Genomic DNA, 17,786 nt, shown 5'->3' on the forward strand with positions numbered 1-17,786 from the left:
CGTCTGCCTATTTCCATCTGGTGGACTGTACCTCTTTTCTCGAAACGAAGCCCCTGCTCCCCTGTGTTTCAGCTGGACAACCTGACGCTGATGGAGGTCAACGCCGGCGGCGCCTTCCTCACGCGGGCGCTCAGCCACATGTTCAAGCTCCGCACGAACCTGCAGCCCGCCGACAGCGCCCCCACTCAGGACCTGTAGGGACACCGGCGGGCGGGCTGAACGTGAGGAAAAGCGCCCTGCGGCCGGGATGGCCTTCGAACGTTCTTGAAGAGCCGCAGGCTTGTGCTCCGTCCCCCGGCCCCTCTGTCATTGCATGTCTGTGTCTGGGAGCCGGCTGTCCTTCTATGGGGACAGAGGCGGCCTTGGCAGAGCCCCGGTCCCCTGCGCGGAGCCGTCCCGTGCGGGTGAGTGGTGACGTCACATGTTGCTTTGAAAGGACACATACAGTCGGAGTGGTGATGCGGCCTCGGCCTTTTCTTTTCCTCTGACCCTGATCCCCGGGCTCAACCGAGTCTCCTCCAGAGGGGCTGGACCCACAGCGGCTGAGCAGCTGCGTGGCTGGTGCCGGCGACGCGCGTCGATCTTTTAAGCCCTGCTGCACAATAAAGGCGCGGTCGGCCCAAAGCTCTGTCGGGTTTTTCCTGCTTAGCTCCCCTGGGGGAGGAGCAGACGCACGGGGCAGACCTGGCAGACCAGGCCGAGTGGGCAGACCGGCACCCCGGCTGTCTCTGGTCTAAAGCGTTGCTGTTGAGCGCGAGCAAAGTCAGGGGAAATAATCCGTGTCCCTGGGTGCGTGCGTGAGGCTGAAGCCGGTGCCAGAGCAGGCGTGGGCCCCCGCCGGGCTCAGGGAGGACGCAGGTGAGGGGTCAGTTGACCCCAGGAGGAAAATGGTCGTCTCGAGCGTTCCAGAACTGCCCAGTTCCTTACCGAGGTGAGAGAGGAAGTGAGTGTCTCGTGGTGCAGTGAGCAGGTTCGGGGACCCGTGGTCAGAAGCGGTAGCAGGCCATCTAGGGCTTTCCAAAGAGTGCCGTGCGTGACCAGCTGAGCCTGGAGACTCGCTGCTGCTATTGGCCCTTCAGAGTTTCCGTCCAGACCTGAGGTGAGTGGAGCATGTGTCCATTGCAGACCGACCGCCGGATCGATGATGGGTGTATGTGGACACGGAAGGGCCAGGCAGGGCGGAGCTGGGACCCAGGGGACCTGGTCTCCGCCATTGAAGAGGTGACAGGACTGGCCTTTTCTCGGATGCAGAGCCCTTCAGATTTCACGTGGGGAATCTGCTAGACGGTGAGGGTTCAGGCGTTCTGCGTGTCTCAGGTGTCGCCCCCTGGCCCCTGCTCCTAAAGACCCAGCCGAGGTATAGCCGAATCTGTCTTCACCCTTTACCTGTAAAGTGTGCAATTATTGGGCTGTTACTTTTATTTTTGGGCCTTACTGTAACATAAAAAAGATTTTCTCTCTCGAGATGATTTAGGAAGATTTTATTTTCGGATGTTGTCAGAAATTACAGCCATACGTTCATACCTACCTAACACTACAGTCAACAAACAATGTTACAGCACAACGAGCTCCAACAAGTACACTTCCAACAGGCTTAACTTCACAGCATCTAAACTGCCCCAGAGTGACCCAGGCTCTGTTCCTCCCTCCTCCCGCGTGCTGGGTGTTCTAGCGGCAGGCAGGGCGAGGGTGACCCACGGTGAGCACGGTCGTCCTTGGGTCAGGGCAGAGGTCAGGAGTCTGAGCCAAGCGCTGGGTCAGAAAGCTGGGGACAGGCTACTGCAAGGGCGGACAAAGTCATCGCTTGGTTATTGGACGCAGCACAGGGAGTGCTGCTCGGTGGCCAAGAAACACTCGGGGGACCGAGTCGGCTGTGTGGACCCGCTCTACCTGGTGGCGGGTCCGGGAACTGTCTGCCCTCGACAGGGTGGCTGGGAGGGACGGGGAACCCAATTTGACTTGGGAGAGTTGGCAGCCCTGTGAGCTACCTGATGAAACTGAAGATTTCCTGTGATGATTGTTTTGCTGCTTTGCCATAGGTGTGGCTCCTTTTCATATTCTCTGCATCTCCCTGAGGGTATCATCAGTTAGAATGCCAGTGCCAATTAAGTGTCCCGTTGCCTTTGGGATACAGGCTAAAGGGTGGCGAATTCTACCTTGGTCACGTACGTCTGTGTGGTTCTGATTCTATGAAACAAGACCTCATCTCCCGAGGGCCGGGCTGTGCGGTGGCAGGTCTGGGGAAAGGCAGAGTCCCATGACCCGGCTTTGGAAGACGTCCCTTCGGGGGGCAGGTGGCCGCCGTCTTCCAGGCGCTGTGGGAAGACTCGAGGCCAGGGAGGACCGTCTTCGTGGAGAGACTGACACACGAGCTCCCCCGTCCAACTCGAGACAAAGAGGCGCCCTTCTGACCTCTCAGACTCGCACACAGCCCGACAGGGAGCCTGCAGGATTCCGCACGCGTCCGACTTGAAGCCCCACCTCCGCCGCGGCCCTGCTCCTTCCGAGCCAGTGCCTTCAGATCCTAAGACTAGGAAGTGCTAGGAGCGCGGCTGGGCCCCGTGTCGCGTGGGTGCTTCTGTGTTCCAGAGACACGCTCTTGCCTCTTGGTCTCCTCATCTGTCCCAGGGTTTCTATCTAGGTTTTGATTGTCATATTACTTCTTGAGCCCGAGACTATTCGGAGGCCGCCACAGCGAGGTGGCGGGCAGGGAGGCAGGGTCAGGAGCAGCTGGGAGGCGGGGAGGGCAGTTAGCATCAGCTCAGTGCCACAGCCTCCGCCTGGAGAAGGCACCTCTTGAACCCCTGTACCCCCCACTCCTCCCCTAACAGGAAAGCCAGCCGAGGGAGCTCCCTCAAGGTGAGCTCTGTGCTCTGCTTCCCCATCAAGTTAGCGGATCTCCTCCCTCTGCCTTGGGCCAGGACCACCCCCGAGCTGGGGCGCCAAGGCACCCAAAGGCCTTCTGGCTGGAGGGGAGGACGGGGCCCAGGATGGGACTGCGCAGCCTTCAGACTGGAGACAGCAAGCAGGCTCTACGCAGAGGAAAGCAGCGATGCCTTCCTGTGATCGTTGGCAGCAGGGCGCCCTCTGAACACCTGTCCCCACCTGTGGCACGTGGTGCTCTCTGCGTCTGTGCAGGGGAGGCGGCCCCAGAACAGCCCTTAGTTCTGTCGTTTCTGCAGCGGGGAAGGCGCTGGTAGACTGCTGATAATACTGGCGGCACTTTCTGTCTGCGTTTGCTAATAACTGGAAGGTTCCTGGCAGGCAGACAATGCAAACTGTGTGGGAACAGAGAAAGCGACGCAGCGCCATCTGCCAGCAAGCTGTCGTGCGCGGGTGCGGTCTGGGGCTGAGGGCACGGCCCTGCTCACTGTGAGTGGCCTTCCTGACAGTCCGCCAGCCCTGGCCCCAGCCCAGGGCAGGGGGCGCCCGCAGTGCAAGGCTCCAGCTTCCTCCCCTCGCCCCCAAGGCTGACTGACCCCTGGCTGCTCTGGTCTCTGGTTCAGGCCCTTCAGGCAAGAGATGCCTTCTTGATTGAGCTCAAACCCTGCCTGAACAAGCAATAAGTGGGCTCAGAGGGAAGCCCCCGCCTCTCCCCGCCCCAGGCTTCACACGGGTCATCCCTGTCCAGCTGCTCCTGTGCCTGTCACGGCAGGTGCAAGAGGGGGAGACGTTCTGCTCATTGTTCACCCCACTTTGAGGCTGTTACAAAGCTCTGCCTCTAAAAAAGCCGCTAACGTTTCTACTCTGCACCTGCTCTCCGACTGCTGTGAGACACCCTAGAACCTAGCACAGAAACCGCTCACTTCCTGAAAGGGCCTCTGAGCAAAGCCCGGGGCTGGGTGCTGTGCTGGGCGCGCGTGACGGCACGCAGAGGGCCTCGAGCCGCCCCTCCTCGCTGGACAGCAACGGGCCCCAGGGGCTCTCGGCCATCCGGAGCCAGGAGGGGCCAGCAGGAGGGAAGCGGCAGCGTGGCGGCTCCACGGCACTTTCTGGTGGCAACTCGGAAATGAAGCGACCGCATAGGCGCCAGTGGTAAGCTCTTTTACTTTTCTTCTTTTTTAATTTTTAAAAACACTTCAGTATTTTAATGTCCTGACCAGCAGCAGTACAAACACTAAAAGCAAGGGTTTTTTTTTTCTTTTTTGCCCAGAAAAACAAAACAAAAAACAAACAAAACCCCCAAACAGGAAAACAACAAAAATCCCCCCAAACCACATATTAAAAATGGCAGGCTTTTTATAACAATAATTAAAGTAATAAAAACATACAAAACTTTGTTTTTTAATATATATACACAGTACAAGGCTGAAGCACCTTTGACTATTCTCTCAAAATTGACGTTTGTATGAAAACACCCCCCACGGCAGGAACGATCCGTGGCTGTGACTCAACGCACGCACAGAGCTCTGCGCGTGTGCCCGTGGAGTGACAAAAAGGTACCTTCCGTTGGCTGATGGGCTTTCTCTCTAGGTGAGAGCTTTTCCGGGGAAAAGCCTTGGGCTGAGGCTTCAGTACGGCTGCTTTGTGTGCTCCTAGGACCTGGTGCTTGGAAGGGAATTTTCCGGAAAAGTAACTGAAACAAATAAGCCCTTTAACTTAAAACGCACCCCACCTTCCGGGAGCTGGAGCAGGCCTCCCTCCGGCCCCGAGGACCGAGACCCGCGCCCACCGCAGCGGGAGCCGAGCGGCCGCTCCTGCTCCAGACTCCGGAACACACAACCCCAGGGGCGAGAGAGGACCACGTGTTAGTGTTGGTGACGGAGCGTCCGCTTTCAGCTGAACAACGATGACGTGGGGAAAGACTAAAACCACCTCCAGAAAGAAAAACTAGGGGCGTCTACGTGGCTGCTGGCTGATGACCAAGACGACTGAATGGCATTGGAAGCCGAGGCGAGTCCGTTCTTTTTCTGGGGCCTGGAATCCTTTGCTTCATGCATGGCACATTCTCATTGTTTTAAGCTTCAAACCTCCCAGTGAAAAATATTAAATATTCAAGGTAATAAAATAGATACTATTTCTCTACTCTAGGTTCGGCCTCGTGCGACGGAGCGTCACCTGGGGTACCCCTTCAAGTAACCCCGGGGCCAGTGCATGGCCGGCAACGCAAGGCACTTCCGTAAGTGATCCAGTTCGGCCTGGAGGCGCTCCCTTTCTGAAACAATCTTCTGTTTCTGGCTCCTCAGCTCCTGGAGAGAAGGAAACGCGTGTAAAACAAACGCCTGCAGACCTCTCTCGGTTGTGCTGCGCGCCTGGGTCCGCGCCCCCGACCTTCAGCACTGCGCATGCTGGGCGGCAGAGGGCGGGTTGGCCCACAGCAGCCTCGGCCTCGGGAAGGACCGGTCCAGCTGTGCCCCCAAGGCCTGGATGCCCACAGAAGCAGCTTCAAGCCGGAGGTGCCCACACCAGCCCGGCCCCACAGCCGAGAGGTGCCCCTGCCCCCTCCCTGCGGGCTGGGAGGAAGGGGGGTTAAGGCTGCAGGGCCTGCAGGTGTGTGGGGGACCGTCTGGCCTCAACAGCTTTGCTCCTTAGCAAATCACAGGCAGGGAGGGTGAGACAGGGCTTCATGTCCCTCGGCGGCAGGGAAAAGAGCTTCGTCACCCTCCCGGAGCGGAACTCTGCTAAACCTGGGGCCTTCGGCTGACTCCTGAATCTCCCCTTAGGACGCCAAGCTTTGATCGCACAGGAGCAGGATTTCCCCTCAAAACATGCTATGTGGGGTGGGTTTTTTTTTTTTGTCTTTGTCTTTTTAGGCCCACATCTGTGGCATATGGAGGCTCCAAGGCTAGGGGTCGAATTGGAGCTGCAGCTGCCGGCCTATGTCACAGCCACAGCCACACCAGATCTGAGTTGCATCTGCGACCCACACCCCAGCCCCCGGCGATGCTGGATCCTTAACCCACTGAGCGAGGCTAGGGATTGAACCTGCAACCTCATGGTTCCTAGTTGGGCTCCTTAACCGCTCAGCCACGAAGGGAACGCCCTGTGTGGGTGTTCCTGTACCCAAACTTGAAAGGCAAGCGTGATGTATTTAAGAAACCCCCCCAGCAGCCAATTTCTATTCCCTTCTTCCACACGCCACCGGGAGACTCACCGCCATGCTGTGGGAAAGCTGCTCAGCCGCGAGGCTGAGGCTGTAGTGCTGGGCCTCCAGCCGCCGGCACTGCGTCTGTAACACCTGCCGCTCCAGGTTTTGCTCTGGAAAGACAAGTGACGTTGACACGTTTCCAGCATGCAGGGGCCATAGGGCTGGTGAGGGTCCCCCTTGGGCTTGTGCAGCCAGCAAGGTCCTCTCCGTTGGACCCCAGGGCGCCCGGCCTTTTCTGTCGTGCTAGCAAATGGCTAAGTGTGGCTAAAGCAAATTCAAGCCAGTGGAAGAAAGACCAGGGCGCCAGCCTCAAAAGGCAATTTCAAGGATAGCGATGAGGAAGTAATTAAGAGTGAATTTACAGCCTTGAACTGCATTTTTCAAAAAGAAAGATAAAAAAGATAAGGGGTTAGGGGCTTGAAAGCTTTTAAGCTGTTAGAAATGTATAAAGTATAGTTTTAATTAGTAAAACGAAATCTCTGCCTTTCCAAAAGACAGCCTGGTTTCAACGAGAGTTACTTCAAACCTTCAAGAATAAATCCCTGCTTTACATGAAGTGTTTCAGAGAATGGAAACCAGCAAAGGCTACCTGAGGGATGTTCCAGACACCCCAACAATCCTCAGAGCAAAACGAAAGAGCAATACCGGCTGAGGACACAGAGGGAAAAAAGTCTCAGAAGCACCAACAGGTTCAGCACGGAAGGGGAACACCGAAAGGTGAAAAACGGGAGGCTGTCACCTCCACAGGCCTAGAGGACACGCTCGTCCATTTCCACAGCCACACGCACCATCCCCGCAGCAGGAAAGGTGAGGGCTTATCCTTGGAGCGCTTCTCAAGTTTCACCAAGGGGCGCCCCTATTTGAGCCTGAGGTGGTAGGCAATGCAGTGTGACTCAAGAAAAAGGAAACGCATACAAATGCAAAAGGAAAGAACGAAGCATAGGTCTGATCATCTATGATTATCTAGGGAATAAGGGGTGACAAAAACTAAAAAAATCCGCAATAACTAAGTGATACCCACAACTAAATCCACTATGATGGAAGTAAACTGCTCTTGGAGCAAAAATGGGACAGTTGAAGGCCATGTTCACCGGGGGAATGGCAGCACTATCCAGTACGTCCATCCTCCCTGCGTCTGTAAACTCCATGCAGCTGAAAACCGAACTCGCGAGTCTTGTGGGTGGAACAAAGGCGGCGATCCGAAAATTCAGCAGGGAGAGCCAAGGGCCAAGATCGGAGCTGTCCGCAAAGAAGTCCGGGTGCGCTGCTCTAGACCCTGGGGCGCTGCTATGCTCTCGCACGATCCAGGACAGCGGGCACACCGGGGACGGGGGCACCCGTACAACAGCGGGACGACAGGTTGCTGGGGTGGGGGGGAAAGAGGGCGCTGGATTTCTACCACAGACTGCAGCCACAGAACGAACTTCGAGGCACAAGAAAAGCAGAACTCCGAAGGTAACAATTATAACATCATGTCCTTGAGAGCAGGGAAGGAACTCCCCCCAAAAACACCCAAAACCTCAGCCTGAGAAGATGGTAACACCTGCCCCCCACAATAAAAATACTGCTAAATATCCTTCTGATGCGTGTATACACACTTCCAGAACGAGAGATTCGAAATGAGAACTCCATTTGGAGGAGAAGAGGAAGCAGAGTTGATAACTCAGGCGGTGGAGGTGAGGTCTGCACTGCTTTTGTTTGCAAGTAGTCTTTGCAACACCGACATGCTAAAAATCCCAGCTCCTCATGACAGGGAAGACAGAGAGCTGGGAGGCGGCAGGAGCCTGGCTTTTCCAGCTGTGGCTGGCACGTCCACCACCTCCCATCAACCCAACGCCCTGAGCTGCCTACAGGGTGAGGGTGGCGGAGCAGCAGGACCACAGCGGGGCTGAGAGCCAGGCCTCCGAGCACCCGGTCAGTGCTCAGCTCCAAACCGGCCCCCCTGCCCGTTCTGCTAGGGAAGGGAGGGCAGGGGGGCCTGTCTGCTCCTGCAGCCAGCGCATGGGCCGCAGCCTGTGTCTATAACAGACGCCTCTGCAGGCAGCGCCAGGAAGGAACAAGGCGCAGAGAAAGGTGGGAACAGAGCCTTTCACCCCAAGCAGAGGCCATGTGGGCAAGGCGGGTCTCGGCCCCCCTCCAGCGGGGCCTCCTCAGGCTGGGCGGAGCGAGCGCTCCCAGCTGAGGAGGTGGCTCTCTGGTGGCAGACAAGGGCTCTCCTCCCTGCACACAGGTGCCCTTGGGGGAAGTGCCATAACCCTGAGACTCTTCACACGTCATGAGGGCTCAGGAGGCGACCAGGCCCGGCTAAGGGAGGCTCTGCGAAGTGGACCAGATTTGTACATTCTAGGACCCGTGTAACAGGAGCCTGCCCTCCCTGACATGGGCAGTGCCTCGTGCCATCCCTTAGAGACAGTCCCGACGCTGGCAGTGCACTCTGGCACGACGAAGCTTCCTCTCCCTTTGGTGGTGGGCGCCCGGCCCGCTTCCCCTCCCCTGCCTACCTTCCACGTGTTCCTGGTAAGCTTCAAAAATTGCCTCAATCCCATGCCACTTGCGCCGGGGGGGCTCCTCCTCCTCCTCCTCCCCGTCCTCCTCCTCCTCCTCGGAGTCTGGGTCCATCTCCTGCGCCAGGGGGCCCTTCCTGCCAGCGGGGGGCTCCTGCTGCCCATTGTGCTGGGGCAGAGGCAGCCTGCTGGAGGACTGCAGCTCGGGAATGTTGTAGTGGACGGAGGCGTCGACCTTGTGGTTCTGCTCTGCAGACAGCACCGCTGCACCGCCTGGGGAGGAGGAGAAGGCAGCTCATCACAGGGCACATGGGGCCCCCGCGCTGGGGGCAGGGGGCGCTGCTGGAGAAGGGGCGGCAGAGTCCGCGGAATGGCAGGTCTCCCAGCACACACACACACAAAAAGAGGGCGAGGCCTGTACCCCTCCCAGACCAGATGGCAGCATCAGGAACCGCTGGCAAGAGCCATGAGGAGATAGCAGCAGACCTGCTCGACCATGCGTAGCCGGTATGACCTCAGCCGGGCGGGTCTGAGCTTTGACGTCCAGTTCTGTGAGAGTGTGGGTCTGAACGTGGCCCTCAGGCGGCCCTCTGCAAGTGTCCGTCCCTCCTCTCACAAAAGGCAGGCACTCCAGGCCCAGCATGCCCTCCCACTCGACCAGGACTGGCTGCCAGGGCCCGCGTCCCCAGGGCCCCACCGCCTCACGCACGGCGCCGCTGCAGGTGCACTAACGGGGCAAGCCGCCTCCCCGGGAGGATGGCACCCTTGGCAGTCTGGGCTGTAGCATGGCTCAAACGGGCAGGGCCTGGATGGGCCTTAACATCCTGAGCAAACTGTCAGGTGTTAGGTTAGGAAAGGGTGCACTGAGCCATGAGGTCCTCAGGCCCCAGAAAAGCCTCCGGCCTGCCTGGGAGGGGTTAACCGCGGCTTCTAGTCAGAACTGCTTGAAAAGTAAAATTCGAGTAAATTCACAACAAACATCCAATAGAGCAGGCCTCCTGACCTAGGGATCTTTCTTCTTTAAATCTCTACCAAACCACTGCCATTTGCTCTTTGGGTGTCATCTCTGCCGACAGCATTAATTTACCTGAAGGATAATGACAGGGTCAGACCTCTGAGTCTACAACCTAAACTCCCCCCCCGCCCCCCCGGTCTTTCTAGGGCTGCACGCATAGCATGTGACAGGGCCCAATTGGAGCTGTAGCCGCCGGCCACCACCACAGCCACAGCCACAGCCACAGCCACGCGGGATCTGAGCTGCTCTGCAGCCTGTACCACAGCTCACGGCAATGCCAGATTCGTAGCCCACTGAGTGGGGCCAGGGATCGAACCCGCCCGCTCATGGATATTAGTTGGGTTCATTAACCACTGAGCCACGACAGGAACTCCCTAACCAGCTTTTGTAAGTTGCAATAAAAATTTTTTAATGCTTGTGGCATAATACCCACATGATTTTCTCCTGGCTATTGAAGTATTCAAAAATTTTCTATATACTCGGTAGTTAATCCTTGAGGCTTCTGTTCTAATCATTTTCAGCCTCTGATTCAGCGGGAATGAAACGAGCTGACTCCAGTTCTCTGACCTACAGTGACTCCCACCTGTGGGTCCAAGGGGCACAAATGTGGGGGCTCGAGCAACCGTCATATCACTGCACCTCCTGGGTCTGGTTACCCAAGGACGGGGACTGCGGCCGAGTCTGGGGCGGGGGAACTCTGGGCAGTCACACAGCTATAGAAGGCATGGGTCCTGCTTTTGCCAGAAAGGCCCCTCGCCGGTCCTTGCTCTAGGGAAGAGCGTTGCTCAATTCAGATGGCCCCTCTTGCTCTACTTCCTGGAGGTGTGGGCTGCAGGCCCGCCCTACCCGGGCACCTGCCCACGTGGCGCACTCTCTGGCCCCACCCGGGCCTGCAGAGACAGAACCTGCCTCTGAGGAGCTCGCCAGGCGCCGCATGTGCCCTGAGGGCTGCGGGGCGCTCCGGAAGGACACCAGCCGCTCAAGCAGCCCGGGAGCGGCGTGGGGTCGGCGGCCTCGTTACCTTTATGCTTCTGCAGGGCCTTCTGCGTGGACTGCAGGACGGACTCGTGGAACTGATGTGCAAACTCCTCCGCCACGAAGGGCTCCCACGGCTTGCTCTTGCCGTTGACGCTGTGCGACAGCGGCACGGGGACGTCCTTGGGCGCGGGGCCCCGGATGTAGTGAAGCATGCTCAGGCTCTTCCTGCCGCCGGGGGTCTCGCTCAGCCTGGCCTTCTCGCCGCCGGTGGGCGCCGGCTCCTGCCCTCGCTCCTGGGGCCGGAGCGGCTCCAGTCTCGCGGGCTCCGGTGCCTTCGGCACGTCAGGCAGGGAGGCGGCGATGCCCACAGGCTTCTCCGTATCCAGAGAGGCGGGCTGCGTGGCTGGTTCTTTTAGAGACAGAAAGCGAGGTCGGTGTCAGGAGCTGCGCGTGAACCGGCGGCCCCTGAGCTCCAGCGCTCGCGCGCCACCACAACCCAGCGCGAAGGACTGGGACGCCGAGGCGCCCAGCACAAGGTCGGCGCACACCGTGCGTCTGAAGACGGGCTGTCTTCAGCAGCGAGTCCATGGGGAAAGGTGCCCCGGGAACACGTCTGGAAAGAAGAAGAATCGGCAGGAAGAAGCCAGGCACTTCAGGCCGAAAGGCAGGAAGGGATGGAGCCCAACCCGACAAGAAAGACCGACGAGAAAGACCGAGGGAGGCGCTGAGAACAGGGCGGGCCGTCAAGACCTCCCGCTCATCGGCAGCGCAGCGGGGGAGACTCGGCCACGCGAGAGCAAGAGAGGATGTGGAAGCAGGTGCAGGAGGCCCTGCAAGGCAGAGAGAGTGGGAAAGAGACGCCGGAGGACAGGAGCAGAGCACGGAAGCAACAGGTGCCGAGGCCTGGGCCACCCACTGGCAGACGGCTGGCAGCCACCACGATGCTACGCTGGCCGTCGGGCGGAGCTCTGCCCCAAGCCGAGACCCTCCCCCAGAACTCGGAGCCCTGACTGCTGAGGCTCGTCTTCCAGCCAAGGAGACCTTCCCGAGTGCAGGAAGCTTGAGAGACACACAGAAAAGCGCACGCTGTTTCCAGGAGGAAGAAAGCCTGGAGGGGTCGCCTCGGACCCTGCGCAGCCCAGGGGACCGTCCTGGGCGGTGGCGGACGGGCTGGCCTTACCGCTCAGGGAGACAGCGGGACTGTCCCTCGGAGAGCTCCTGAGCGGGTCTGCCCTGGCTGACAGTGCCTTCTGCTTCATGGCATGGAGCAGCTCAACAAGCTTCTCCTCGTCTAGGAGAAAAGCAGCCTGAGGTTAACAAGACGGGGCATCATTTCTGAGCGGGAGGGGGAGCAGGAGTCTAGCCCAGGCCGTGACTGGCAGGCGTGAATCCTTTCAAACAAGAAGCCGAAGCCAGGGAAACTGGCTGGGGTCAGAGGAGGAAACCGCCCCGGAGAGCAGGCCTAGATTCCGCGAGGCTTTGCGTTTCCGATGTGTTCTGAGAAGGGCGCGTGTGCGGGGTGCTGCGTAGCTAAGGTCTTCCGAAAACGCGTTCCGATTGAAAAGACAGAAGCGTCAGCCCCGACACAAGAAGCGGCCCCAAAAAGCCACACGCCAGTCCCGAAGCACAGACTGCTTCCAGACGCAGTCTCCCCCACCATTCCCGACACACGACTGAGATGCCCACGACGGCTGCCATGTAGGGCAACGGGACACAGGCCCCGAGACATTCGACGCCACAAATTCCTGCCGCAGTACAGGTACCTCCCGCGGACCACAACTGAAGCAGCCACGTCATCGGTGGCCTCCTCTAGGAGATAAGTCAGGCAGAAAGAGGCTCGAACAAAGCTAGCCTGATAATTCACGTGTCACTGTCCCCTGAAGGGAAAGCAGGCATTCCCGCTTACCAGTCAGGCTCAGAAACGAAACTGCTGCGACGCACGAGCCACATTAGCGAGAGCAGCCGAATCCCAACTAAGCACTGGGACGTGCTTCCAGAAAGAGATGCCTGGCTATCTGCGGGGGAGACCTGGGGGGGTGCACCCCAGAAAAGGCGCGTTTCCCCCGAGGCACGCCTGCACCGAGCCAGGGGCGGGGCGCGACCAAGGAAGCAGACGCCCCAGAAAGCATTCAGACGGCCCCGCTCCTTCTGCTCCATGGATTCCAGCCCAAGAGTCGGCCCCAGCATGGGTGGCCAGACCGGCTGGAAGCTTCTCTTAGGGCAAGCCATCCACTCACAGTGGACCTCCTCAAGCCTCCTGCGGTCCGAACCCGAAACCCAGCAGCCACATGAGCCGCCACCAAGAGCAAACACCCGCCACCAAGAAGCTGGGGTGGGGGTGGGGGGGGGCGCAAGGCGGTGGCTGAAGGCCCTGGGAGGTGACAAGGGACAAGAGCAGCGTCAGGCTCACGGGAGCTTTATCCACAGAACATCAGCGAGGCTTCGCCTCTACCCAGGATGAGGCAAGAGAACACGGGCTTCGAACGGCACGATCTGACTCTCAGATGGAGAGAGGCGTGAGCCAAGAGCAGCAGGGCATGTCTGGGAGAGCAGAGGGGCTGCTCCCGTGGGGACCCCGAGGGCCGGCGGCCTCCGAGGCCTCAGCCAGCCCCGCGCCCCCCACCCGCCGCAGGCCGGCCGGGCCTCACCTTTCCTCTTCTCGGCGCTGACGTGGGCCAGGCTGAAGATGGTCAGAAACTTCTTCTTCTCCTCGAAGTTGGGGCTGCTGTTCATCTCGTCGGGGCTGTAGCGGGTGGACAGCGCCAGTCTCGGCGAAGGCGTCTGCCGCTTGCTCTGAACCGTCGGGGGCGACGGGCTTCTCTCCCTCAGCATCCGCCGCCGCTTCCTCCGCTTCTGGGTCAGCAACTCCTCCTTCTGCTGTTGGGTGGTCAAGCCAAAAAGTTGCAAAAACTCTAGCTTCTAGATTGGGAAAGAAAACAGATGCGTTTGAAACCACTGGCGGTGGCGTGCTTCCACCGACCCAGGGGCCCCTCCTGGGGTCCTCGCGGGCCCTGGCGGCGTCCCAGCAAAGGTGGGGAAGCCCGAGGTGGGCACCGAGGTGGGTGCCAGCTGCCCAGCCCACCGCCTGACGGCGGCGACGCAACCCCAGCTACCTCGGAGGACGTGTCCAGCTTGAGGGGCGGCTGCTGGGCTACGCAGCGCAGGTGCGCCCTGACCTCCTCCTCGTCGCTCTCGTCGTAGGAGTCGTCCAGGTCGTAGTAGTACCCTGGTGGCAAGAGCAGGTTAGTGAGCCGGGAGGGGGCCCCGATGCTCCGCGCTGGGTGCACAGGGCACACCCCACCCCCCAGGCCAGGCCCTACCGGCCTTTCATCCGGAGGCCTCTCATCCCGGGCAGAAACGCACCTTCACCCTTAGTCCCGGGGCTTGCCAGGGGGTGGGGGCGGGGCAGGCGGCAGGCACCGGGCTTCCCTGAGATCCACAGTCCCCAAGGGGCCAGGCGGTCCCCTGGGCTGGCGTGGAGACCCCGGCAAGAGACAGAGCACACGGGCCTGGGCACGTCCACGGCAGCCCGAGGCTGTCTACACACCTGCTCCCTCCTGCTGCAGTCACCTGGGCCCATTACTGGGGTCAGGGGGCACACATACACTCGGGTCCCAGCCCCTCAGAGGCACAGAGTGCTCACGAAAACTCGCGTGCAGAGAACAGAACCCTCGCACCCAAGGCCGCACTCCAGGGCGCTACCCACTGAGAGGAGAGTCACGCTCGGGCCCTAAATCTACCCTAGACCAGCAACCCAAGACTCACTCGGCCCGAGCCCTGCTTCTGGTGAAGAGGCTGAATTCACCACTATGCCAAAGAAACCGGTCTGGAACTCCGATCCCTCCTGGTCCAACAGGGGGTGCGGGTGTGAGACTGCCACACTCCCCCTGGCCGGGGGTGGGCAGGAGAGGCAGCCAGATGCCCCGCCCCAACCCCTGGCGATGCCCACCTGCCTGTGACCGTGATGGAAGCCCGAGAAGAGGAGCCCCCGCTGGGCCCGGGGCTGCTCTCAGCTCCTACACCCTGTCGAGCTGCACTGTTAGCATTTATGACTGTCTCACTAATACGTCTCTGCTCATTTATTAATCGTGCGTGTCTGTGTCTTTACAGACAGGCTGGGACTGGTTTTGCGGGTCAGTTTGCGCTACAGCAGGACAGGCGAGGAGTCTGGGTCCAGCGACACAAAGGCCGCCGAACTTGCGCCCGGAGCTGCTAAAACCCCAGACAGCGGGAGAAGGGAGCGCCCAATGTGGGCACAGGCTCCCCAGACCGGGGGTCGGGGCCGCCCAGGGAGACCGGACCTTTCTCCTGCGCCTCCCGCCGCCTGCGCTCCTCCAGGTCCAGCTTGCTGACCAGCCTCCGGCGCTGCTGCAGGAACTCGTCGTAGATGTAGGCGGGGTCGGGGCCCCGCGGCGCGGGGGGCCGGTAGGGCGAGCCGGGCTTCAGGGGCCCGGCGAGCTCCCCAAAGGGCACTGGCTGGGCGAGCGAGGCCCGCGGCTGGCCCAGGACCGTCTGGGCGGACTGCTCGAGCTCGGCCAGGAAGGGCCCGGGCCCGTGCGGGAAGGCCTGCGGCTCCAGGCTGCCCGCCTCCCGGGCCGGCGGCTGGTACTTGTCCAGGGGGGTGGCCTCGCGCTTGCGGGGCCCCTCCTCCGCCTTCTCCGGGCCGTAGACCCTCTCCACCTTCACCAGCGGGACGGCCGCCGGGCGGCTGGGCTCGAACGGCGCCGGGTGGCTGTGCAGGGCGTGGCTCTCGGGGGCCCGCCGCGTCTCCAGCGCGCTGTCCATCAGGGACACCGGGTTCCAGAGGGCCGTGGGCACGGAGTGGTGCTGCGGCTTGGGCGAGATGAGGGGCGGGGGCCCCCCGAAGTGCTGCGGGGGGTCTCGGCTGCCCGGCTCGTGTCGGTTTGGTCCCGGCCTAAGGAGTGAGCAGAGCGGCCGTCAGTGACAGGGGCCCGGGCACAGCAGCCGCCCACCAGCACCCAGCTGCAAGGCAGCTTCCAGGGCATCCCAGACCGGAGTGCCCTTATGCAGCCGGAGCCAGGGGGGTGACCAGGCCGCCTCTGGGCCACTTCACCAGGCTGGGGGTGGACGTGGCTTCCACCCCACAGCACAGGGACCCACTCTCTCTGCAGGCAACTCGAGGCAGGATCGTGCAGAGCGGCTTTTGGGAGCACACGTGGCGCTCCAGACAGGCGCTGCTTGTTGAGGGCACAGAGACGGGCTCGGCCCCGGGTGGGCTGCTCCATCCTGCTTCTCAGCCTGACCTTGTGACAGCTCACTTCAGCCCACCACTTCCTGATTTCCCACGAGCTCCGTGACGAGAGACCCCATCTTTATTGTCCACGGGGAGACCCGTTAGAGGGACCAAGACATGGTTCTGGCACCAACGGCAATGCCCTGGCACCAACGGCAATGCCCTGACACCGCGAGGGGCAGGCATCCAGGGTGGGCCAGCCTCCTCTCTCCCCACTGTGCTCGCACACGGCAGCAAGGCACCAGCCTCCAGGGTCCGGGCGACCCGCTTCCCTGGAGGCCCTCACCGCCAGCGTGGGCCTGTGCCACTGCTGACCCCCGGTGGTCCCTGTCAGAACTGCAGGGACCCCATGCAGCAGCTGAGCCCAAAGCGTCTTCAAGGACCCGGCTGGGGCTGAGCACGAACCCTCACGTGCAGGCAGCGAGGGAGCCGAGTAGACTTCCCATCAGACAAGCACCTTTGCCTCAAGCTGAACTAAGGGACTCTTTGCTTGGTGCATTTAAAACAAAATTCGGCTTCCAAATTCCCAGTTGGGTGCTGTCTTCCCCAAGTTGACCTACTTCCTTAGGGAAAGCTCCGTGCTGCCAAGGTGACCGGCCAGAAGGGGAAGGGACAGAGGCCACGGAGCACATGACCAGGCTCTCAGGGCTCCCCCTGCCTGGCTGGGGGCGACGTCTAACCACAGCCGCCCAGGCTGCGGCACCTCCGCTGGGCAGACCCAGAAGGGAACCGCGTCGAGACGTTCCGTGTCCTTAAGTAACAGCAAAGGAGTAACACCCGCGAGCGCGGTAACTATTTCACGCACTGGCGTCAAGCACAGCTTGGCTGTGTCCAGCTCGGGGCACAAGGCCCTGGGACCATCGGTTCACACTGCCAAGGGGGCCGTCCAGGCAGGGGCGCTATTTGCCCCCAGGCCTGTAGCAGGTTCTACGGCAGAGGCCACCCCTGCTGGGGACAGCAGCGCACAGGCCCTGACAGCTGTTCTGGGGTCCCGGGGCCCCCAAGCAAAGGAAGACATCCTCAGGAGTGGTCAGAGCGCCCTGAATTTACCAGGAGGGCTGGGCGAGTGCTGGCTGCTCCCCCAGCCCCGGGGGGTGAGCAGAGAGGGCAGCTCACAGGCAGATGAGCCAGTCCTTGTGTGGCCTCAAGTGGGCCCAGAGAAGCGAAGGGACAGTCTACAGAGGGGACCTCACTGCGGCCACACCAAGCAGAGCAGGCCAGAGGCTGTGGGACACCCAGCCAGGGGCCCGGCCATGGTTTACTCCCGGTTACACCCAACGAGCCAAGCAAATGCCCTCAGCACCCTACTCAGCGGATGCAGAGGCAGGGCTGCTGGATGGGCCAGCTGCACCCGTGACAGCCAGAAAACCCACAGGTCAGCCCACAGCTGGACCCAGACAGCGCCACGGACGCCGCGCTGCAGAGGCGCTCGGAAGCCCTCCCGCTCAACCTCCTCCATGCACAAGTGAGGAAGGGGCCCCGAAACCAGGGCCCCCCAGGCCCGGCTCTCTCCACCGCCCTGGCTGAGGGTCTCAGCCCAGCTCTTCTGATAGAGCCCTGCAAGGACGGAGGGTGGGGTAGGGGACGCAAGGTGACAATCAGGTCAACAGGCGGCAGCAGCGAATCCCCAGGGTGGACAGAGGCCCAACTCACAAGGTGTCTACACTAGGGGTCCTGCCAGGGGTCCCAGAGGTGGGCACAAAGGCCTCTGGGAAAATCTTTCTAATGGGGCTGGGGACTAGGTGTGTTTTTTTTTTTTTTTTAAATTACTAAAGCAATACAATGAATTTTTTTGTTTAAAAATTAAAGGCAGTTGCCATCTCATTTAGAAAAATTTGGGCAGAGGGAGTGGGAGAGATGTGATTATTAACTGAAAAGTCCCTCGGCCTCTGCAGGGCCCCAGGGTCCTGCGTGGGAGGGGCCCGGGCTCCGGACCCAGGCGCCCGC

The 17,786-nt window shown here is 60.6% G+C and overlaps 2 protein-coding genes across 13 annotated transcripts in view; one reads left to right on the plus strand and one right to left on the minus strand.

The window, feature by feature from the left end:
- The window catches only part of GINS2 (GINS complex subunit 2), a 34,086-nt gene extending 24,046 nt beyond the window's left edge, over positions 1-10,040 (plus strand). Inside the window, exons 5-6 of one of the 2 annotated variants that reach the window (XM_003126817.4) lie at positions 73-5,429; positions 6,583-10,040. In XM_003126817.4, coding sequence (XP_003126865.1) covers positions 73-198 — 126 coding nt within the window. In that variant the 3' untranslated portion in view covers positions 199-5,429; positions 6,583-10,040. The remainder of the gene's footprint in view (positions 1-72; positions 5,430-6,582) is intronic. The other variant, XM_021093716.1, reaches the window with a different exon arrangement.
- The window catches only part of GSE1 (Gse1 coiled-coil protein), a 413,470-nt gene continuing 397,150 nt past the window's right edge, over positions 1,467-17,786 (minus strand). For 6 of the 11 annotated variants that reach the window (XM_021093712.1, XM_021093708.1, XM_021093707.1 and 3 more), the window contains 8 exons: positions 14,887-15,500; positions 13,699-13,811; positions 13,234-13,504; positions 11,766-11,876; positions 10,629-10,994; positions 8,590-8,865; positions 6,095-6,198; positions 1,467-5,189 (listed from right to left, as the gene is read on the minus strand). In XM_021093712.1, coding sequence (XP_020949371.1) covers positions 5,055-5,189; positions 6,095-6,198; positions 8,590-8,865; positions 10,629-10,994; positions 11,766-11,876; positions 13,234-13,504; positions 13,699-13,811; positions 14,887-15,500 — 1,990 coding nt within the window. In that variant the 3' untranslated portion in view covers positions 1,467-5,054. Of the gene's footprint in view, positions 5,190-6,094; positions 8,866-10,628; positions 10,995-11,765; positions 13,505-13,698; positions 13,812-14,886; positions 15,501-17,786 lie in introns of all 11 variants that reach the window. The other 5 variants (XM_021093710.1, XM_021093709.1, XR_002344460.1 and 2 more) reach the window with 4 other exon arrangements.

This window comes from Sus scrofa, chromosome 6, assembly GCF_000003025.6.
Source record: "Sus scrofa isolate TJ Tabasco breed Duroc chromosome 6, Sscrofa11.1, whole genome shotgun sequence".
Classification (NCBI taxonomy): Eukaryota; Metazoa; Chordata; class Mammalia; order Artiodactyla; family Suidae; genus Sus; species Sus scrofa.